Source organism: Melitaea cinxia, chromosome 5 (assembly GCF_905220565.1).
Source record: "Melitaea cinxia chromosome 5, ilMelCinx1.1, whole genome shotgun sequence".
In the NCBI taxonomy this organism is placed as follows: domain Eukaryota; kingdom Metazoa; phylum Arthropoda; class Insecta; order Lepidoptera; family Nymphalidae; genus Melitaea; species Melitaea cinxia.
In genome coordinates, this window is record NC_059398.1 from 16,466,579 (window position 1) to 16,491,238 (window position 24,660).

At 33.5% G+C, this 24,660-nt stretch overlaps 1 protein-coding gene across 1 annotated transcript; it reads right to left on the reverse strand.

Moving 5' to 3' along the window:
- Positions 1-5,477: 5,477 nt before the first annotated feature.
- On the reverse strand, positions 5,478-17,228 carry LOC123654082 (Bardet-Biedl syndrome 1 protein homolog). Its single transcript, XM_045590042.1, has 11 exons — positions 16,998-17,228; positions 16,299-16,517; positions 15,628-15,927; positions 13,879-13,967; positions 13,227-13,380; positions 12,714-12,873; positions 11,769-11,837; positions 11,332-11,496; positions 10,049-10,182; positions 7,300-7,434; positions 5,478-5,833 (listed from the first exon to the last, which is right to left on the reverse strand). Exons 1-11 carry the CDS (start codon positions 17,157-17,159, stop codon positions 5,555-5,557), a joined length of 1,866 nt encoding a protein of 621 aa, XP_045445998.1. The 5' UTR covers positions 17,160-17,228; the 3' UTR covers positions 5,478-5,554.
- Between the last annotated feature and the right edge of the window lie 7,432 nt (positions 17,229-24,660).

Sequence of the window (24,660 nt, forward strand, 5' to 3'; positions counted from 1 at the left end):
TGGTAAAAAGTTTTTTCAAGGTTTATTTTTCAACGATTTAGGTTCATAACATGACTAAGAAATTTGGTGCTATAAGCGGCTTTTGCTTTGCTTTATTTCCCTACTTCACTAAAAAGTCTCAAATTTTAAGATCTCATCATACTTTGATTACAAATTAAAGACATCCTTAGAGACTGAGATCTTAAATAATCAGTATAATTATGCTTTAACTAATTTTCTTAACATTTTCAATTATTGACCTCGACACTTACTTAATATTCCTCGACCGACTTGACATTCGAACCACTTATTTTTGAACGTTTCGTTTTAGTTTCTCCAACTGATCCAGCCTCTCTATTTTCAAAATAATCTGTTTACAATCAATTACGTCAAAACGATTTTCCAATCATTTTGTTGATAAACATTTTACGAACCTTGGTTTCCAGAATTTTATCTTATATATAAAATCCTCGTGTCACAATGTTAGTTACCATACTCCTCCGAAACGGCTGGACCGATTTTTATGAAATTTTGTGTGCATATCGAGTAGGTCTGAGAATCTGCCAACACCTATTTTTCATACCCCTAACTTATAAGGGAGGAGGGGATAAAGGGGGTTAATAACATATATAGCAAAACAACGTTTACGGGGTCAGCTAGTAATTTTTAAAATAGTGTTTAATACGCCACTATATCCTATCGTGTAATGCACCATTTTCACTATTTTTACTCAAACATGTACATATATGAAGATAATAAAATAGTGTAATTAACTAACTGTAACATTTTGTAATTTTTGTCATTTACGTGTTTTTTGAAAAGTAATTATTTATTATATACTGCAGCTGTACCCGCGACTTCGTCCGCGTGGATTTTAAAAAAAAAGTTAATGTTCAATTCGCAGACTCATAAAAGAAATAATTTTTTAAAAAAACTCCAAAAACAGTCAAGTAAATACGCCATATCAGATATAGCTCAAAAAGTTCGAGTCAAATCTCAATTATATTTAAATGGGACCACATGACAAGCACCACCTATCGATTAAAAAAAGAATCATCGATATCGGTCCACCCAGTAAAATAGTAATGAAGTTAATATAACGTTGGTCGACATAAAATAGCCAAGTAAATACCCAGTATTAGCGATAACTCAAAAATTAAAAGCTCAAATATATTTATAACGAATAAACTGCTACTCTCTACTCTAGTGGAATATTGCAATTTGATCGATAGTGAACGAAGTAATTTCATTACATTTTGATAGATGGCGTTGTGGCAAAGTATTGAACATGACCACAGTCGTCTTAACATCGTCATGTAAATACGTGTCATCAAAGATTACTCAAAAATTGCTCATTATATCTCAATCATATTTAAAACGGACGACATGACAAGTATTAGCTTTTGATTTATACAAAAAAAATCAAAATCAGTGCACCCAGTAAAAAGATATAACGTATAATACAACGTAGGGTGACGAAAAAACCGTCAAGTAAATACGCAATATTAGATATAACTCACAAATTACGAATCAAATCTTAATTAAATTTGAATGGGACCACGTGACGAATAGTAGCTTTTAATTTATATAAGAAACGTCAAAATCGGTGCACCCAGTAAAAAGTTAAGAGGTATAATACAACGTAAGGTGACGAAAATAATGTCAAGTAAATACGCGTTATCAAATATTAATCAAAAAGTAGTTATCAGATCTCGATAAAATTTATATGTGACCACATGATAAACATCAGCTTTCGATTAAAGTAAAAATTATCAAAATCGATACACCCAGTAAAAAGTTATTGCGGATTTTCAAGAGTTTCCCTCGATTTCTCTGGGATCCCATCATCAGATCCTGGTTTCCTTATCATGGTACCAAACTAGGGATATTCCATTTCCAACAAAAAAAGAATTATCAAAATCGGTACACCCAGTAGAAAGTTATGTGGTATAATACAACGTAGGTCGACGAAAAAAGCGTCAAGTAAAAACGCATTATTAGATATAATTCGAAAAGTAGTTGTTAGATCTCAAATAAATTTAAATGGGACCAATCGGCACACACCACCTTTCGATTAAAACAAAATTTGTCGAAATCGGTCTACCTGGTCAAAAGTTCTGATGTAACATACATAAAAAAAAAAAAAAAAAAAAAAAAAAAAAAAAAAAAAATACAGTCGAATTGAGAACCTCCTCCTTTTTTGGAAGTCGGTTAAAAAGTACAAAAAATATGTTATGCAAACGTTTGTTTGTTTTGAAGCAGTTGTCGCTGTTTTAAGCTTTTTCCTTTTCAGCATTAGATATACTTACCAAGGTGAACTGAACTTTTCAAACTGAGAAACAACCAACTGAGAAATGAGAAGTGTATTTTTAACCGTCAAAAAAGGAGGAGTTCTCACAATTCGACCGTATATATATATATATATATATTTTTTTTTTTTTTTTTTTTCGTACCACTTGCTCAAAAAAGTGACATTCTATGCCACAAAAAGCGAACATAACAATAGTCATTATTAATCTGTTAAAAATAGGGAAAGAAAATTGTACTGAATTTCATTCATCCTCTAGGGGAGAATGTGATTTAAATTTGGAATACTTACCGAAATTTATACTGAACTACATCTGTGTTTACACCATTGAGTTTGTATATAAAGCATTATACATCTTTTTGAAAAAGGAATACTCAAATCAACTCATCAACAGTAAATGTACCAAACAAAAATGTAACTCTCTCTATCAATAATTGGACCAATGTTTCGAATGTTAACTTTTACTTTTAATTGTCATTATTTTTAATAAATGCTTATCACATATTATTATTGTGTTAATTTTTTCGCAAATGGTACGAAAAGTAGAGTATTTTCTTCGGTGGTAAAGCTGTCTTGCTCTTGGGTGAACTTAAATCACTCGCTAGGCTCGAGAGTAAACCTCGAGTCCTTCGTTACGCTCGCGATTTAAATCGTGACCCGCGACAGAAGACAATGCTTTTTCCCCTTGGTTAATAATCTACTAATATGTGTTCACGGATATCTTCGTCGTTTCAAAACCGATTTTGCTAATACTTTTTTCGTCAGAAAGGAGATATCCCAATGGTACCATCATAAGGAAACCAGGATCTGATGATGGCATCCCAGAGAAATCGAGGGCAATCTTCGAAAATCGTAGTTGCGACTAGTGCGTTTGTTTCGTCTACTTACGTTTTATTACTTATCGATATAATGGAAGTCGGTTTTTTTTGTTTACGAGCAAATGGTAGTACGGATTCAAATTTAGCGTGAACAATTTAGGATCTAACAATTAAAAAAAATAAAAGAATTTGCTTAGACCACACGACTGAAGTAAAACTTCTACACAATAGGCCTGCACTGTGTCTTAGATATACGAAACGTAAATGTCTATGAGAGAAATAGAGAACGAAAATGTGTGCTCGCACCTCTCTCTTGCTCCGTTCGCTTCAACCGATCACACTTCTCGTAACGCTCTCGTCACGCATTCACCAGCTTACTCCCAAAGTCAAGCGTGCGTAAAGAAGTTTTACTTCAAAAACAAAAACGTTCAAAGTTCTTTAAATAGGCTATAGGTTAATAAACGTTACGCTATTACTCCGTCCGTGGGATCTGTACAAACGCAAAGAAAACCGGGCAGGTCGTTAGTAATATAAGGAGTTATATCAAGATTACGATGAAAAAACAAACGTCTTTAATTTTTACACTAATGAAATATTATTAGGTAATTAAACAATACACAATCAATATACAATCTTGCGAGGCGACGTAATTATTTTCATATCTGATCTTATCACGAACCCAATGTCACCGAGTCAAAGACGTTTGAGGTCAAGAGAACCAGTGCGTTTTAAGTACAAATTGATATAAAATTGACTTCTGGGCTAAAAAAATATTTCTGTCAGACCTGGATAAAAACGTATAGATTACTCTTACGGTGATTTTGAATACCCTAAGAGCTAAGACCCTAGTATACCTTTGAGACAACTGTGGACAACACTACAAAGCAGCAGACGACACAAGGCGCTAGAGAGCGTGACACGTCATAATATCGATTGGAAACTCTCTATTTTCGAAAATGTTAATAAGTACGCGTACCTAGGACTAAAGGAACAATTCGATAACTCTAACGTTGAGAATGAGATCGAATTTTCAATCAAGTTAGGAGACAACTGCCAATAAGTTCTGCCATCAGTAATGTCTCAGTCAAATGTCCTCGACCAATACGAATATGCGTTACCCATGATGACACACGGATGTAAAGACGTGACCACTAACAATGATATGTTTAAGACAACATCCGAGTTGCAGAATTAAAAATTAAAAAAGCTATGCTTGATATATTTTTTGCGTGATCGAATCAATGATTATGAGATCCGCAGACGAAAGAAGGTTACCAACAAATTCCAGTAGATTTGCAAACTGAAGTGGCGAATATGTGAGCACATTACTTCGTACAACTGACGACCAGAGACCGACCGAACCAGACAAATTTCGAGTGAGACAATTTCTAAAGGAAATAATCTCAAAAAATATCTTACAATCAAAAAGAGCCGAATAATTATTTTAGAAATACGCCAAAGATTTGTTGGGGATTCTCTTAAAAACTTAATTCCTGGACTTGGCTCTTTTTCTTAGAATAGGTACTACCCTATTAGGTAAAACCCTATCGACAGATTACCGTTGCCAATCTTATCTGTAAACCATATCGATGAATAAGACGAGAGATAGGTGTCGTTAGCTACTGCTATCGAAGAGTTAAATAAAATGTAGAACCAATTAAGTGTTATTGAGATTATCGATAAAAATAGAAATTTAAACTTGCAACTCCAGTTCTATTATTTTGAACATACAAGAATAATTCAAGTTAGCTTCGAACGTATTCTTTCTCTTCCCGTAGGTGTCGTAAGAGGCGATAGGGATAACACAGTTCCACTACTACCTTGGAACTTAAAAAGCCGACCGATGGCGAGATAACCATCCAACCGCTGGCTTTGAAACACACAGGCCGAGGTCGGACAGCAGCGTCTTCGGTGCGACAAAGCCAGCCCTGCGGTCACCAACCCGCCTGCCCAGCGTGGTGACTATGGGCAAAAAACATGAGTTCACGCCATTTTTGGCGTGAACTTGTGGAGCGCTATGTCCAGTAGTGGACTGCGTAAGGCTGCTGTGATGATGATGTGATGATTCGAACGTAATATTGAATCTCATTTTAAAAATTAAAATATGATATAATGACAGATTTTATAAAACTTTTATAAACATAATAAACCGCCATAAAATCCGATAAAGTTGTTTCATTATAATGAGTGAAATTCGCGTAAACATTAGAAAACAATATTATATTCGTTTTTAATTAACTATAGTCAATGTGATTCTACCACCATTACTGCATTTAATTAAAAAAATAATCTTATATGTAAAATAAAATAATTCGTTTTAATACGAAATCTATAAAAGGTTCTTTTAAATAAGAAAATAACCAACAACATTGTTTAAGTGTAATTATTTTATCAACATTTTCACATTTCACTTTTTGACCCCCTTTAAAACTGTTTTTTCAGACACCTCTCAATTCCGAGTTCCAAAGTTTTGATCTTCATTAAAATCGCTTGTGGCTTGTATTTTCTCATAAGGTATCATCATAGGGTCAGTGGGGGGCATCGTCACTGTAGCTGCTAGTATGGGATTCGATTTCCCTTCCTTCAAAAGGAGAACTTTTACTAGGGAACCTTCTCCCGCCTGTCCAGTAACATTTCGAAAATATATATCAGGGTTTATATTTTCGCCGAAGACCTCTTCGACTTTTGTTGGGAACTTGAGTTGGTTGCCTGGCGATATTAGCGGTACCTGTGAAATAGCATTATTTCAAATAAATAAAGCAACTGCTGTGATGTAGAAGTGCAAATAGTCGCTTAAAACACTGACTATATACGGGATCGAGTCCCGTTCGGGATTGATTTGGGTCTTCCCACCATGCCCCAGTGAGCACGTAAAACCTTCGGTTCCGCTTGTTATCATAAATATCTGATAGCGATCATTACTCATAGTAGGGAACATATCAATCTTCTCCTATATAGAGAAAGAGGCCGATGCCCAGCAGTGGGATGTTACAGGCCGAATGCGTAAAAATACATAAATATTTTTTTTTTATGTATGTAACGTTAGATGTAGCAAATTTTTGATATTTCAGTGATTTAAATTCAATATATTTTTGATTCAGGTGTATTATACCGAACTCTTAAGTCGTCTCTACAGATTATTAACTTAAGTTGTAAATCTACCATATACTCGTATATGAAGTGTGATTGATATGGAATTGTGCCGTGTGGTGTCGGCCGATTAGAATAGCACCACCCCCTTTCTTCCCGTGGGGGTCTAAAAGGCGACCGATCAGGGTCCTGGAGAAAGAAAACTTCATTTGAAACCCGGAATGGGGTCTCCGTCACGCATTCGTGGCATAGCTCTAAAATGCGAAAGACTCCTGCAGCCGAACTGGCTCCACACGTATCGACTCGTCGTTCCTGTGGGGCTAGCCAGTGAGGTAGAGAGGGTGGCGCAGAGCTTAGGCAACTCTGCGTTTTCCTGAAGAGTGTCCTTGTCGACAAAGTGTCTGTCTGCTTAGACTTACTAAGCCCAATGATTGATATGATATCAAGGACTATTAAACGACAAAAAAATATTATTTATTTAACAATATCCTTCTTGAAAAGGAAAATAACAATATTCTCACTTTAAAAAAAAGTGCAAAGACGGTTTATCACTAAAAATGATCTCTTAAAGACAATTCAGAAATTAAATTAGTTACCCTTTATACTCTAAGGATGAGTATTATTCCGAGATTATGTCAGCTCAGATTAGAGAGAATCATTGAGAGAGATTGTATAATAAAGGATGGTAAAACGATTATCATTTATACAAGGCCAATGCCTGCGTCAAAATCATAACAAAGTGATTTAATATTCATCAAAAATTCAACTAGAGTAAGGGCCTGTGTCACCTATTTTCCGATTGCTGATAAAATTTATCTTGCGTAAAGGTTACCAAAAGGTTTCATCAGCAGTAAGAAAAATAGAGCCTTTTTCTTTTAAACTCATAAACTGAAACTATTCGAGTTGCAGATAAAGTACAGTATGAAGATAAACAATAAAAACATGTTACAGGCGTTTATCTATGTGATACCGTTATGTCAGACAGATTTATCAACGAGCAGTAAAACAGGGCCTAATTACTTTAAAGCAACACTAAACAACACTTTTGTTCATCAAAACAATATTTACAACCGAATTAGATAATAAATAAATACAAAGTCATACCTTTATGTAAGGATTGTACACTTTATAGGCGGTGGAATGTACTAGAAACAAGATGGCGAGGCCGATGACAGCTTTTTCAGTTGACGTATTCTCGACTATTAGTGTGACGCGGAAAACTGGACCCAGACCTTCGACCTAAAGAAAAAACAATACACTTATCTAGATAGATTAGACAGAACAGCTAAACAAGTCTTCTGCTAAGGATTCAGGATACGTTTTAGACTTAGTTCATCACGCAACTGACTAAAATATTCAAAATCAAAAATTACTTCAATCAAGTAGTCTTCAAAAGCACTTTAAATCATCTTAGGTTTAAAGACTATATTTGTTTTTAATGAATTAGTTAAGAAGTGAAGTTACCGCCGAATAGGAATATAGATTCTGCAGAAAATCGGCAAGAAACTCCGGTGACTCTTAAATAACTCTTGTTGAATTTAATCATATCTTAGCGTATAAATGACTTTTACCAAATTTTAATTTCTATTTACGACTACAGCTGACAAAAAGCAGTTATCATTTACTATCTTTGATACACTCATTTTATATTTTAGGGAACAGTAGGATGTTTCCTGCTCAAAAGTTGGAGCAGCCCGACTGGAGAAGCACCTCAATCTTACAGAAGATCACAGCTAAATAATAGTGCTTTCAAGCAGTGTTGTGTGTTCCTGTGGTGAGTAAGGTGACCAGAGCTCCTGGGAAGATTGGATTGGGAAGAGGGTCGGCAACGCGCTTGCGATGCTTCCAGTGTGGCAGACGTCTATAAGCTACGGTAATCGCTTACCATCAGCTGAGCCAAACGCTTGTTTGCCGACCTGGTTGTAAAGAATTCTTACAATTTTGAAATTTTAAAACTTAAAGCATTTTTTGGGTACATTAACAAGAATACACTAAATACAGTAATTATGTAAGCAGTATATGCTCGGGTATATACATAATTAAAAAGAAAAAAGTTGGAAATAAATAAAAACGTGTACTATACGACATTTATGCCATAACAGGTGTCAAAAGAGATTTGGTTAGTTACCCCGAGAGATTTTTTCCTAAAAGATAGATTAAAGTTGAAAATAGAAAGTTCAAGGCCAGGTAGCTTACTGAGTACGGCCGTTATAATTTAATCGAATACTAGTAAAACTCCCAAAATTCATAAATCATGAATGAAACTTCAATACAAGAATGTTATTTAACTTATGTAATAAGAACATTCAATTACAACGTTCTGAAAATAATTTACAAGTACGAATCATTTATGACCAATAAATATACTTTTTGGCATTTTTTTTTTTCGTATCAGAATGGAAAGTTTCATTTTCACAGCTGTTCATTGAATTTAATGCTTGTGTTATACATAACAACCAATATATACCTATAGCTACATTTTTTTTTTCTATAAATACATACAAACAATACATATCTATATATTAATACGTAAAGCAAAAACTTTGTAGGTACCCCTTTTTACAAAAATTGCGCGGACATAGCCCTTTTTATGTAATTTCGCACACTTATAGTTTTATATAGAAGGAGTGCAGAATGCTAATTTTTTTTTTAAATATGCATAAAAATATATTAAACCAATAAAAAAAAAACATTACACACACTACCGTATTTTTTATATTTTTATAATTGTCAGTCTGTAGTCAAATTGAAATTTTTTAAAAAAGGTTCTTTATTTTCATTGCTTTTTGTTTTTTTTTATTTAAATTTTTTATTACGGTCGAATTTCGACCTCTGGGCGACCACTAGTATAAATAAATACGTATATTACACCCAGACTCGCGGTAAGAATCGAATCCACAAGGCACTGCACATTGCGCCAACGGGCTATTCGACAATTTGTATTAATATAATATAACCTAATGATTTTATTATCATTATTTTGATGTATTTGACTCCCACTCGGAGTGAATATTTGTAAAAACAACCACTCTGGTGTATTGGTGCGTATGCCACGTACATGCCTAAACGCCGGCGGTATGCGGATTCGATTTCCGCTCGCGGGATATTTGTACTTGTACAAATATTTATTTATAGAGAAAGAGGCCTATTCCTAGCAGTGGGACATTATAGGCTGAATCAATCAATCATAGGGATATAATTACACAAACATTACAAACCAATAAACAAATAAAAATGTTTGTAATGGTTTTGTAAACCATTTTTGAATATCATATCAAAAATTGACCCTTCCAGCGGGGATCGAACCTGCGTCTCCAACTGACCGTGTCGGCGCTCTAGCCAATTAAGCTATGGAACGATGTACCCGCTAGATCGAAATTTTTGATATGATGATTTTATTTTCGGTTTAAGCGAACCATTACATTTTGTAAACCATTACAAAATATCGCATATTTTGAGCAGGAAATTTCCTGCTGTACTCATTTAAAAACCTATTACTATCTCAGTTAAAAACCCCATTATTATTTTTCTTATTTACCTTCGCCTCTAACTCAAACAAATAAATTATATGATTATTCATTAAGAGATAGGTAAAACATCGATTAGATATAATTAATGTGAAGAGATTCGCCAATGCCGATAGCCGGTGTTTATTCCCTCAAAGCGATTATTTGTTTATATACACGTCATTTGTTTTTTGTATACGTTTGTATTTTAAACGATTTCAAGAAAAAAGAGTAAGCAGATGAATTCGTGACGAGAGCGTTACGAAAAGTGTGATCGTCACGCATTCATCAACTTACTCCCCAAGTCAAGCGAGAAAGAAGTTTTACTTCAAAAGTGGTCTAAATACCTCAGCAGACAGTCGTATGGGTTCCATATCTCCGGCCCCAACAAAGTTGTCGGACTTCTCGTATGCATCTAGTAAAGTCCGCGCTGACATCAATCGAAGGCGATTCAACTCGTGTTGAAAGTTTATATGCATCGCTGGAAGTAACATCGTATTTTATTATTAAGTATTTCAAGAGTTTTATATTATTTATTTTATGTATATCTATATAGATAAAAATTTCGTGTCACGAAGTATGTTTCAGATAAACTCCGAAATTACTGAATCAATTTTTATCAAATTTTGTAAGCATCTGTAATTTGGTCCAACTTTGGACATAGGGTAGTTTTTATCTCAATTGGACCAGGTAGGTGGCGCTGCTATCGGTATTTAACACGGAACTACTGAACCAATTTTTTTCAAATTTTGTTAGAATCTGTAATTTGGTCCAACTTTGGACATAGGGTAGTTTTTATCTCAATTGGACCAGGTAGGTGGCGCTGCTATCGGTATTTAACACGGAACTACTGAACCAATTTTTTTCAAATTTTGTTAGAATCTGTAATTTGGTCCAACTTGGGAGATTGGGTAGTTTAGGGTAGTTTTGGGAGGTAGGTTAGTAAAATTGACAAGATAGACTGGATAGACATAATATGTGATAGTATAATAGATATAATATGTGATTTTTTTTTACAAATATCTAAATAATTATCAATACCTAATATACATAATTTTTATTAGTAATTCTATAGCAATTAGTAAACCTATGTATAATTAGTAAAACCTTTAACAATCTGACTGGGGAAGTATCTTAACCTTACAGAAGACCACAGACAAGTAACATGCTCTGAAATAGTGTTGTGTTCCTGTGGTAAGGTGGCCAGAGCTGGTAGAATGGGTCAGTGGTAAAGGGTAATTGTTGCTGACCACAAGTTTGTGGTGCTCCTAGTATTATAAGCACTGATAGACTACGATAATTGCTTACCACTACCATCCCGTGCGCTTGTTTGTGACCCTAGCAGCATAAAATAAATTTGATTTAGTTACTATAAATTTAATATATATATATAGGTCAGCAAACAAGCATACGGCTCACCTAATGGTATTTGATTAGCGTAGGCTATCGACGCCTGCAACACCAGAAGCATTGCAAGCGCCTTGCCGAATGCCCTACCCCCAATCCTCTCCAGGATTTCTGCTCGCCTTACTCACCACAGGAACACAACACTTCCTGAGAGCTGTGATCTAGATTAAAGACAGATAGATATTAGATAATAGGAACCAGCCCTTAATAGCCTAACACTTACGTATAGCGTTCTCTCTCTCCCTCATAGCCTGCTCCAGGAAAAGCTTCGATTTCTTAGGGATAAGCCAGGGCCTTGCCACAGTGGCTCCCACACAAGACTCCACTCCTGTTACTTCTGTGTTAAAGTCCGCTGTACGTTTTAGGATTTTCAGCATAAGATTGCCAGCTGAGGGTAGAAAATAGTTTCTTTTTTAAATATGCTTCGAATCTGAGATTGTCGGAGCAGTTTGTACTTATGCTGCATTCTGCTTCTACTGTAAACAGCGTCTGAAGGTAATATTTATTTATTAATGTATGTATTATTTATATGTAATTTATTACAAAATAAATATCTGTAGTTACCCCACCTACTGTACCCACCTGCATTCAGTTGCCTACCTCTAAGTTTCCGACATTAAAAGAAGCAAAAAATGGTTCGTGAAAAACTTAGAAACTTACTCGTAGTGATGATAGTAAAAACGTGTTCCTCTTGACCCAGTTGACCAAACTTCATCACTGAAACTACATCTGAAAATAGAAAAAAAAATTATCAATGCAAAGAAAATGTTTCATTGTTTTTATCATGCATCATTGTGGTATCAAAACGAAAGTTAGACGGAAAAACAACACCAAACTCGCATATTAGTAACATATTAGAGTAAAAAAAATAGTAATAATTCTTCTCAAGAAAAAAATTATCCGAAAGAGTGCCAAAAATTAGCATTCCTAATTCTGCATTTTATTTTTAAGATTTTTAGCGCCACTTATGGGGTTATGACAGATACTTTCTTCAACCGGCACACCAGCGTCCACCACGACACAGACCATTTTTAAGGTCATAGGACCCTTGGACCTAAAAAAACCCGGCGATGAATGCCCGGGTAAGGAGGTCGTCCTCTAGGAACAGTCTCAGATAGGCTCTCAGGTCCGTCAAGAGGAAACACACGGTCCTTCCTCCTGTAATTTTTTTTTAATTCAAATATACTAAATTTTAGTACACTAGAAGCTTATATTTTGCATGAATTGGCCTGTAACATTCTACTGCTGGGCATAGGCCTCTTTAGCCATGTATGAAAAGAATTAGAGCTTAATCCACCAATCTACTTTATTACGGGTTGGCGGATATATTTCCTACTATGAGTAACGATTGCTATCAGGTGTCTATGATAACAACCGAGACCAACTGCCTAACGTGCTCTCCGAGGGACTGTGGGGAAATCCACAAATACCGAGACCTAAAACAAATCTTTAAACATCATCCCAAGCGGGAATCAAGCCCGCTACTTTCAGTGTTTAGGCACCTACAGGCCGTTTTCAATTAAAACCAATCAGTCAAAGTATAGCATATAAAATCTTTAACTAAATTTAAAAATAAAAACTTTTGTAACTTTTTTTAGTACCCACCTCTCACGAATATAGTATCTCTTTTGGCCTTCCCCTCAAACATGTAAACGTGTCCTGAGCTTAAAGCTACTGCTGTCAGTGTAACTCCTAGATGCATTATCGGTAAGAGAGTCATCGCTACCGGGCGATGTTCTAGCAATATTGACCATTGTTTTCTTCCCTGAAAGAAATAAGACTCTTATGCTATAAAGGTGGCAAACAGGGATACAGTTAATCTGATGGCAAGCAGATACCGTAGCCTATAGTTCTGACCCTATCCCCAATCTCCCCAGGAGCTCTGGCCACCTTACTCACCATAGGAACAGAACAGCAGAAAACAGCAGTATTATTTAGCTGTTTAGTATTATTTATAAGATTGAGGTGCTTGCCCAGTCGGCCGCTCCAAATTTTGATGCAATCATATTTAAAAGTATAATTTTTGTATGTATATTATTATTTATCAGGACATTATTAAGAAAAAATAATATAATTAAGAATCTATGGTGTCTGTAGGCACCAATCAAGTAACATTACCTTTCTACTATAACACGCCAGGGTGTTATCCATGCATATGACCATGATACTGTTGTCTGACGTCATGGTTTCCATAGCAACGACGTGGTCATCCGTGTTGAAAAGCAGGCGACCTTCTTTCCATTCCCTTTTCAATAAACACACTGATTTCTCTCTGAAAGGGCAAACTTGATGTTCAATTTAAGTCAAGTTAATACTTTGCCTTTGTTGAATTTTAACAAAAAAACGTGCAAATTCCTAGCTACTTTATACAAACGTAGACAGTACAAGTAACAAAATATACGTGTGAATACACATACAATGAATAATAATTATTAATGGAATTATAATTTAATTATATACATTGGTGTAAACATATTTTTTATCATATAAAGAAGCTGATGAAACATTGTTTTGACCCTATACTTTTGAGTTTTAGTAATTTAAAATTGAATTGTTTGATTTAGAAACATCAGAAAATTTAGTCTAATTAGGTCTATCTTCAGGATATACAAAATAGTGCAAACAAAAGAAATTATAAAAATCTTCTACTCCTAAAAATCACCATTGTTCTATTAAAACAAGGGTAATTCAACAAACAAATCATAATAATAAATACTATTATTTCTATATAGAGTGCTTTTAAAACAACAGTGCATAGTGATGAAATCACCTGGTAGCTATTGTTATTCTGTAGTCAACGTTATAGAGGCCTGTCGCTACCATCTGATACGGTGTTTTCTTGACCGTACATAACCTTACCTGTGTCATATTTATATACTTTATTTATGTTTTTACATTAAATGTTGCAATGCTGTGCTGTGTGGCTACGGCACCAAAGAATATAGCCACCCCCTCTCTTCCCGTGGGTGTCGCAAGAGGCGACTAAGGGATAACAAGGTTCCACTACCACCTTGGAACTTAAGAAGCCGACCGATGGCGGGATAACCATCTAACTGCGGGCTTTGAAACACATAGGCTGAAGACGGGCAGCAGCGTCTTCGGTGCGACCAACCCAGCCCTGCGGTCACCAACCCGCCTGCCCAGCGTGGTGACTATGGGCAACACACATGAGTTTACGCATTTTTGGCGCGAACTTGTGGAGGCCTATGTCCAGCAGTGGACTGCAATAGGCTGGAATGATGATGATGATGACAGTAAATGTTGAATAAGAATATGCAAATTAATTCACTGTTAAATATGTTATTCTTTTTATTGGTTGTCCACAAAATACGTTAGCATACAGGGAGAGGGACGGAGGGCGGGGATTGCTTAGTATTACGAAATATGATGGGGATTTTCTTTTTGGAACGAAGTTCCTTTCGGCAGGCTTAACATTTGACAGGGCGACCGAACTAAAAAAAATGTGATACTAAAACCGTAAGAAAAATATATAACGGAAGTGACGTAATATCGGTCACACGACTGTATAAATATGGCGTTTTTAAAACTAAAATATTACTAGTAAACTTTTTTTTAAATTATTTATGTAATTTTATACTGTCGACAAGGGATAACAAGGTTCCACAACCACCTTGGAACTTAAGAAACCGACCGATGGCGGGATAACCATCCAACTGCTGGCTTTGAAATACACAGGCCGAAGACGGGCAGCAGCGTCTTTGGTGCGACAAAGCCAGTACTGCGGTCACCAACCCGCCTGCCCAGCGTGGTGACTATGGGCAAAACACATGAGTTCACGTTATTTTTGGCGTTAACTTGTGGAGGCCTATGTCCAGCAGTGGACTGTTTGGGCTGTAATGATGATGATGATACTGTCGACAAAAATAAATAAAGACATATGTGTTTTTATTTCACTTAATAGTTTGAATTATTATTATTATTATTATTTTCTATGATTTATTTTATTTTATGGTACTTGTTATTTTTTAAAATACTAAATTTCCTAAATACTTTTATGTACTTAATTAGAAAATATATATAAAATACAACATTTTTTTTTGTCATATTGTGTTGCTTCTATATTATCCAAAGGAACTTCGTTCTACCTGGTGTCCCATGACACCACATAATTTTTTTCATATAAGTTCAGAGTAAAAGAAAATTCAAATTAGTAATCTGTATATGTATGCTATTTTTAATGATTTAATCACAAAACTATTTATTGGGAAAAATCCCAGCTCTTGTGACGTAATATTTGTTAGTGGGTCACTGAAAGTTTCAGTCACACTTGCAATAGACAAAGGGAATAATACTAGAACAATAAAATTACACGACGTATTTTATCGACGGTCCTTTACAAAATGGACTATTTACTTACATTTTCCTCTAAATTAAAATTGTGTATACATTAATTAATCTATTATAATTACTGTTTAATCTAATTACTGTTTTTTAATTATTTAAATAGAATACATATACAAATTTAAGAATCTGATACAATAAATAGTCTGAAACTTACCAAATGAATTTGTGTGAAAGTCTGAGGGTCAAGTACGATCAACTCTCCATCTTCCGTCCCAACGACCAAGCACCGCATTGCATATTTATCAACTGAATTCATTTTGAGGGTAGTTATACAAGATATTTCGGAGGTTCCCTTCTTCGGTAACTCTGCACTTTCTAAGAATTCTAGCTGCTGTTCTAGAGTAAGAGCTAGGAAATTTCTAGACTGAGATGTAAGAATTTTCTGTGGCATGTTGTGAAGACTGTCTGTGAGAGCCAACACTTTCTCTTCATTGTGATGTACCGGATCTGTAAGCTGAGATATAAACTTGTTTATAATACTGACACATGATTAGACTCCCATTATAAATTTTTATATAACAATACGTTGTTAGTTGGTAAATATAATATAAAAAATTCTTGAGAAGTCACTTGGTTACGGGTTTCCTGTTCAATTTCTAATTCCTATTTTGTATAAGGAATTCAAACTCAAATAGAATTTTTTTTACTATTACAACATAACTTGGGTACAAAAAATAATTAATGAAGATAAACTATTACAAAGATATTAATTTTGAGATTCTCAGAGAGAAATTGGTTATTTTTAAACATACAGTGGAAAACATTAGAAACAACAAAAAATATTTAAAGTAATAACTAACCAAATTATTATTAATATTTTCTAACCTGTTTCCAAATCTCCATTTCACTAGTGTTCAGTTCCAAACTAGGCAGATAATATTTGTAGTACAGTTTTAAATTCCTATAAATGTAGATGCATGAAGAAAATGCCACTGCTATCAGAGGGGCTAACCTCGGTGAGGAGTCACTGGAGTAAATGCTTTCAACTCCTAAGGGCAGGTCCGGTAGAGTAATATCTGATATTTGCATAGCACCCTTGAATATCTACAAAAATTTACAAGAAACGAAATTGTATATTGACTGAATGTAAAATAGTAATACATTACTTGTAGCAAATCTTTTATAATTATTTTGTAACCTTAGTTAAGAAATATCGGGCCACATCCTAGCTTTACTGGGCAGTCACAGGACTGCCGATCTGCAGAATTAAGTAATAAATTTCGTGTAGGATAAAGGTAATATATAATATTTAATAAAGATTTAGAGCCTGTATATTTTAATTTTTTAAATTTTTAACTAAAAAGAAACATTATATTGGTGGGATAGTTTTAGAATTATTTTTCAAAACTGTTTTTATATTAAGTAGAGTTATAGTTTACCAGCATCACAAAATTCTTTATTATATTATTGAATTTTACAAATAAGTTACAGGGTAATATGTAATAGGTAAGTATTATTTAGAAAACTACTTCAATTATAATAAAATATAATATAGGTACTTGGCAAAACTTAAAAAAGACGTACTTTTAACCTTGGACCTTCTTCACCTCTTCCCAAATCACCAACAAGAAGTTTATATTCGTTATCATTTTGCAAATCAGTAAGACTTAAATTAGAGGGTAGAGTGTTTAAATCTACATCATCAGTCCCTACTTCCACGTCTAGCCAACGACTAATATTTCCCATAATACCTCTTTTCAATCTTTTACATGTAATTAGTATGGAACTGCATAAGCTAAAATTGTTTTATAACCAAAGAGTACGTATATTATACCTATTTATAAACTATTTTGTGCTCAGTTTCAGTTGCCTTGGTTACGAGCACAGATTCATTATACTAAATTACTAATCGGTAATCGCTTGACATTAACTATAAAAATTTTGATATTTTAAAGAAATTTAAGTTTCTTAGAACACGAAAAAAAGAAAAAAAAAGAACTAGGATTTTGTCTTTTTTTTTTGGTTTTTGTTTAGTCTTTAGTGGCGTATCAGGGACTAAAATAAAAAAGTCATAACTAACATTTAACAATTATAACTAACATGTAACTAACCGATAAACTCATACTTGTCACTGTCAATTTTATTTTGACAGTATTACTAACAGTTGGGCTTGAGATTCATAATTTTGTAATTTTTTTAATAATATTTAAAAACCTTTGTGTAAGTTACATCTGAGTTTATTTTTACTTTATGTACGTTAAGTTTTATTATTTAAGTGTTAATAATAAAAGTTTTTTGTGTTTCTACGAATTCCAAAAGCGCTCGGTAAAGGTGAGTACCGTTTAATTAGATTTTAAACTTTTTCATATCGTCATTTCTTTTAAGTAGATAATCGTTCAAGTGTTAATAATTTAATAATTACATAATTTTCTATATGTTTTATTATTGTAATTACGGATTTTTCAATAATTCATTTATTTAAATGAGTTACTACGACTTTTATAGTAGTAGCTATTCGACTATTTTTTGTTTTAGGATCTCCAATGAGTATCTAATTCTTTTATAATTATCATTATGTCGCAAGGACATCTTCCTGGAAGGAAAGCGTCCAAATAAAAATAAAAGTAAATGAAAGAGATATTAATTAATAAATTATTATTTTTCTATTTATATTGTCATTCTTTTAGTCTTGGGCTTAATCGGACGTTGTCAGGTGCGCACCCTATTCGTACAATTCGAAAAATGTACTAGTACACCTTGTTAGGACTATTAGTGACCAAGTGATAATAAATAGTAACTGGCTACAAAACAGTGTACAGGTCGAAATACTTTTTTTTTCTTCATTTTGTTTTTTTTTTTGTCTTCTAGCACTAAAGATACGATTGTGAAATAACAAACCCCATGATACAAATTATTTGATTCCCATAAATATAACGAGAACAAATTCCTTTTACCTAAAAGTGTATTTAAAAGGTTTTTTTAATCACTACAATTCCCAATTTTTACTTACCCACGCTCAACAAAAACTATAACAAAAAAAAATTACTTTTACGTAAAAGGAATTAGTTTACATTATGTTCATAAAAATTTGGTTAAAAAGGGGACATTAAAATGCAAAATGAATAGAATGCGCGACGCAATGTAACTCGTTCGTTCTTACCGTTCTGCTGTATAGCTCTGTTTCATTTTAGAGCTAACGAACGTTGTACGAAGGTACGAATAACATCATCTCGGAAAGTCAAACAGTTGGACAATCGGACAATGTGATACTCGGACCCATAGACGTACAATACAAACTCGTCGGATCGCAGTGAATGTAGTTCAAGTAACATAGATTATACAGTTGATAGTACTGTTACAGTGTACGATTAGTTCGATTAGGTCCGAATAGCGATTGACGTTTGGTACTATTACATTTCGTACCTTACTGAGTAACATAACTTTTTAGTACATCGCACATGTGCTACCCAAGACTACATTCGTTTATCTTTGATGATTTACAAGAAAGTAATTGTTTATTAAGTTTATTATAATATATAATAATTAAAACTGTATACTGTTGAATAATATAGGTATATAAACATTGTGATTCTATATAAACAATAAATTATAAACAAGGTTTTTATACATTGGTTTAGCAGCTATAATATTATAATATATAATAATTAAAACTGTATACTGTTAAATAATATAGGTATATAAACATTGTGATTCTATATAAACAATAAATTATATACAAGGTTTTTATACATTGGTTTAGCAGCTATAATATTATAATATATAATAATTAAAACTATATACTGTTAAATAATATAGGTATATAAACATTGTGATTCTATATAAACAATAAATTATAAACAAGGTTTTTATACATTGGTTTAGCAGCTATAATATTAACTGTATCCATGATATCAGCTCCCAAAGTGTTTAATCCCATTGATACATATAATTATGTATGTATTTACAAAATCATCCTATGAGCTCCATCAAACCAAGCCGCTCTGCGGCTATTATTTATTTAATAAGACATCATCATTATTATCATTTCAGCCCATAGCAGTCCACTGCTGGACATAGGCCTCCACAAGTTCGCGCCAAAAATGGCGAGAACTCATGTGTATTGCCCATAGTCACCACGCTGGGCAGGCGAGTTGGTGACCACAGAGCTGGCTTTGTCGCACTTAAGATGCTGCTGCCCATATTCGGCCTGTGTATTTCAAAGTTAGCAGTTGGATGGTTATCCCTCCTTCGATCGACTTTATAAGTTCCAAGGTGGTAGTTGAACTGTGTTATCCCTTAGTCGCCTCTTACGACACCCACAGGAAGAGAGGGGGTGGCTATATTCTTTAACGCCATAGCCACAGAGCTACTTACACAAACTTAGTTGAAATGGATAAAACAAATCTTTTCCAAAAACTAGTTGTTGCTTAATATCAATAGATGGCGCCTGGTAAAACGCTGGTGGAGGCGAAATTACCAACTTTGTGGGGGAAAATGTTTTTTTTTGTTTTTGCGTGATTATAAGATATTTTTTTTAATTGCAAAGCGCCGGACTACGGGGACCCAGTAAATTGCAAATTTCAGACTTGTAGTTGTTTTCAAGAATATGTTCAAATATTTAGTGCTCAAATGTATAAGAAAATTACTAAAATCAGTTCTTTTTTTTCAATTTTATAACTGTCAACTTTTTTTACTTACAGACTAAATAATAACATGAACAAAAAGTCGAATTGTTAATTATTGAGGATAAATATTTTTAAAAGCATGACAGTTGCTTTCGCGGTGAGTCACGAGGCGTACGGAGCAGTTTCGCTAGTTTGTTTTTTTTTTTTGTTTGCCGATCGTAGAGAAAACCGTTTTGTTCGATTTGAGTCACAAACCTGCTCAACGTACAATCGAGTATACAGAAGATTAATTTGCGGTTATTCATTAGTTGGTATATATTAAAAAAACATATATACACGTATTGCTGAAGCTGACTTAGAATAACACTAAATTTACGATGGAATCGCCGAATCAGAATATAATTATTACTATAAATAAAATAAAAATATATACTCTTAAACAATAAATTATAATTTACGTCTCTTAACTTTTAGCCTGAACAATAGAATAGTAAATTCAAAATACAATCCTACATACTGTTACTGACCAGTACCTATTTTAAGCCATTAATTTATTACATGTCTACAATTATAATTTTTTTTTACAGATATGTAATGGTAAATATAAAAATGTGCAAATATAACAATTAATTACAAGCTAACACAACATGCAAAGCATAAAGATGACAATCACATAAATTATATTAAAAAGTTACATTTGAGGTTTATACATTTAAATACATCGTAAAGCTGTGCCAATCAAATTAAACAATTGTGATCGACAATAATATATTAAAATAATACGAAATTAGGCCAAATAAAACGCTTGAAATCCAATTAAAGCGGCTGAAGGCTCCCCGCAGGGGTAAGTTTGATATTGCACCCCAAGTGCTAAAGCCGACATATGGTCTAGGACTGCCTACCCGGGCGTCCTGGATATCACCCGTAAATGGTTTCCCTTGCGATACCAAAAAAAGATTAAATAAAATAAAATAAAACTAACATAAATCAAATCGAACAAAGCCAGATCAAATTAATCCAAATGAGTGAATGAATGAACGATCTGTTACAGTATTCCGATCTGTCTTATCTGATGATATAGCCAGGAGAATGTACTGAAAAAGCCTAAAGGAGTTTTGTTTTCTAATAAGATTTTATGAAATACATAAAATATGCTAAGAAGCTGCTTGCTAAGCATCGCTTTTTTTTGCAAGGTTTCGTCGATTTTCTAAAGATTTCGATCGTTGCCATATCTTAACTTGAATGTGGAACCGTCTCTGTGAATAAATTCCTTTAAACAATAACAGATTTTTTTTCGAAATATGTAGGTACATCACTATTGATTAAAATATCGGCGGAAAAAAAATTACATACAGATGAACACGTAATAGGAGGTCCTAAATAATTTAATAACCTATTATTTTATTGCAGATGAGATGATGAAAATTGCATTTTCTTACTTACTATAATCTTAATTTATTAAAAAACTGTATGAGTGATGAATATAAATATTTAAGATGAAATTCTACGCTTCTTTTATTTTTAATATGAACTGCACGGTTAAAGGTATTTACCTTCCTCCTGTCCTACCCTATTTGTGAGGATAGAAGGATGTTTGTTAAAACTATCAAACTGATTGTAATAAAACTTGATACATAGATAGGTAGAGAAACAGAACATTACATAGGCTGCTTATCCTGACGTTTCCAAGGACCGGGTAAAACGGTAGTCTTTCATTAAAAAAATAAAATTTCTTGATTATCCTCGGCAAAGTTCAAATAAACTGGTTTTAACTGGTTTTTGTTCATGCGAACCAAACACTTAGCATTTTTTTATTTATGAATGTGTTATTCTCTCTAGAACGCGTAATTCGCAACGCTTTACCGCGACTGATACAATGTTATGGCTATACAGAGTGACTGAAATGTTCTTCGGATTATTTGCTGAGAACTATTTTTTAGAATTACTTTTTTTTATAAGAAAAATTAAACCAATATAGGAATTTAATTTTTAAGAAGACTTTCTAGAAAAGCGTAGAGGGCAAAATCTAATTTAATATAAATTATTACATTAGAAACCATTACTAAATATAAAAAATAATATAAAGTAATAGTGTCTTTTATAGCAATGACTATATATTTTGTCAGACCCAAGTAAGTGTACAATGGATGCCTACCGTTTCAAGAATTATGAATAATTTCAAAAACATTTCGAGTACTTACAATTAAAAGGATTTGAACCATATATATATTATCTAATGAGGTGAACACTTCTACATTTTTAAATACCAAAATTTTCGCTTTTGGCTATAATCTAAATAATGTGATCCCGTTGCCTTAAGAAGTTGCATTTGCTGTTTTTTTATTGTCGTGTCGTCAAAATTCTATGTACGGTAATGTTTTGACATGATGCGGAATTACTAAATGACTTGAAACTGTAGTTTTTAAATGGATAATTCTAGAACGCTAGTTGGTGTGTTGTCGTATTTCATAGGATTAAGCGTGTGTGCGCGTGAGTGCTTGTGCGTAAATGCGTGTGCACATCTTGTGTGAGTGGTTTTAACGTGCTGTCTCATGGCACAATACTACACCGTGACACGTGCTCAATTCAGTATTCTTAAAACTAACTTCCTTATTACATGATCAAAATCTAGATGCTTGGTAGACAAACAAATCCATATCGTAACTATTACTTTCAATATTGTTGACGATATTTAAACACGGACACAACTTAATATTACCACATTAATATATATATTCAATGTAATTTTAAAGCCTTAAAATAGGCATTTTAATTGGTTCTTTAGTACTTAGCAGAGTATTTCGACATGACTCTGTAGTTACGTAATGATTAAAAACGCTATTAAATATTACCTTCTATTGCTAGAAATTCTTTGCAGTTTCATTCTTGTGAGTTGCGATAATTCTCCCAACCGTACGAGACTGCGATAATCCTACTGTTTAAGTTCCTTTGTTAAAAAAATAAAACAAAAAGCAATATAGAAAAACCTAAATAATATCTTAAAATGTATATAATTAGAATAGATTACTTACGAGAAATATTATGGATTATTTGTATTTTTCTCAGTATCGCTCGCTTCAGCCTGTAACATCCCACTGCTGGACATAGGCCTCTTTCCCCATGTAGGAGAAGGATCAGAGCTTAATCCACCACGCTGCTCCAATGCAGATTGACGAGTTCTTAGTATACTTAAATCAAATACTACACTTAATAAGATAAAATTAATAGCATTTACAATTAGATAGAATTTTAAGAACCATTTGAAGCATTTTTTCAGAAGCATTTGGTTAGTTTCAATATAGAGTGCGTGTCTATAGAGAATACTGAGACGGCGATGATTTATTGAGATTAGATTAGAATTAGACGGATTACAAGAACTATCCATTACTGAGGTGAACCGAAAGTTCCGTAAAACTTCGGTTCTAAAAGTAAGAATAACAGTAGTGCTACTCTCTCTTTCACGTTCATTAGCACCTGTCTGTCGCAAAGGTAATGATTCAGCTACTGAGTCTGTATTGTTCCAAGTCATTGGATGAAGATCATTGAACGAATTGGTGTACCATTTTATTACAAACGAGGACAAGATGGCGCGTAAGGCATAACAAGTTATTCTTAAAGTAATATTGTAATGTACATAAGTAAAACTTTGTTTTGTTGTATTATTTATTGATTTTAAAACATTTTTCATTGGTGCTCCGCTTCTATTAGTCTTAGCGTTATGATATATAGCCTATAGCCTTCCTCGATAAGTGGGCTATCTAACACTGAAAGAATTTTTCAAAACATACCAGTAGTTCTTGAGATTACCGCGTTCAAACAAAAAAACAAACAAACTCTGCAGCTTTATAATATTAATATAGATTGTGCTCAGAGCGTAGCGAAGATTATTGTGAAGAGAAAATTGCACTTATTGATGATTACTAGGTGGGGTATAATGTTCTATCATTATCATTTGTCCTTGCTTCGAATATATTGCAGCTTGTTTTTTTATTCTCAGTTCAAGTTTCTGGTTCTGTTCAGTTTCTGGTTTAAATAATGTCTTAATGTTCATACGTTAATAAAAGGTAACACGTATGCAGATGAATTACTATGACGGATTTCGTGTGTGTTTCTCAGAAAATATTGATTAATTTTTTGTTGTGTTTCCACACCACACTTTCAGAGTCGAAAGGGCTTTGTACATATTACGGAAAGCAATATGTATATTGCTTATTAAATTCTGATTGCCACCGGTACCTTTTGAAGGTTTACCTTCAAAGTTCGTCTTGTGTTCGAAGTTAATGAAAAATCTCGTGAGGAAAACTGAATATCTTAAAAAATGTTCTATGAACCATATATGTCCCATGTTATATGTCCTATGAAATATGTTGAATTAAGATCCATCGTTAAGACGTTTACAATATATTTTTTTTCTCGGAACTTATAAACCTGGGACAAAACTAACAATTTTGGACAACAAATCTTCTAGTGTCGGATTTCCATTGAAATCAAGTTTAAGATAAAAGCACATCTGAAACACAATGAAAGAATATTCCTAGATTATTTTTCTATGAAATAAACGATGTAAATAGTTATAAAACTCTTGCATTATAATTTCGTTCTGAGTAATAAATCCTTGGCCG

Coding starts and splice junctions, on each gene's coding strand:
- LOC123654082 (XM_045590042.1), bottom strand. CDS start 17,159: ATGGGAAATATTAGTCGTTGGCTAGACGTGGAAGTAGGGACTGATGAT. Junction 13,381..13,878: donor AGAATAACAATAGCTACCAG/GTGATTTCATCA, acceptor TTGCCCTTTCAG/AGAGAAATCAGTGTGTTTAT. Junction 7,435..10,048: donor CCATACGACTGTCTGCTGAG/GTATTTAGACCA, acceptor TTTTTTCTTTAG/GTCGAAGGTCTGGGTCCAGT.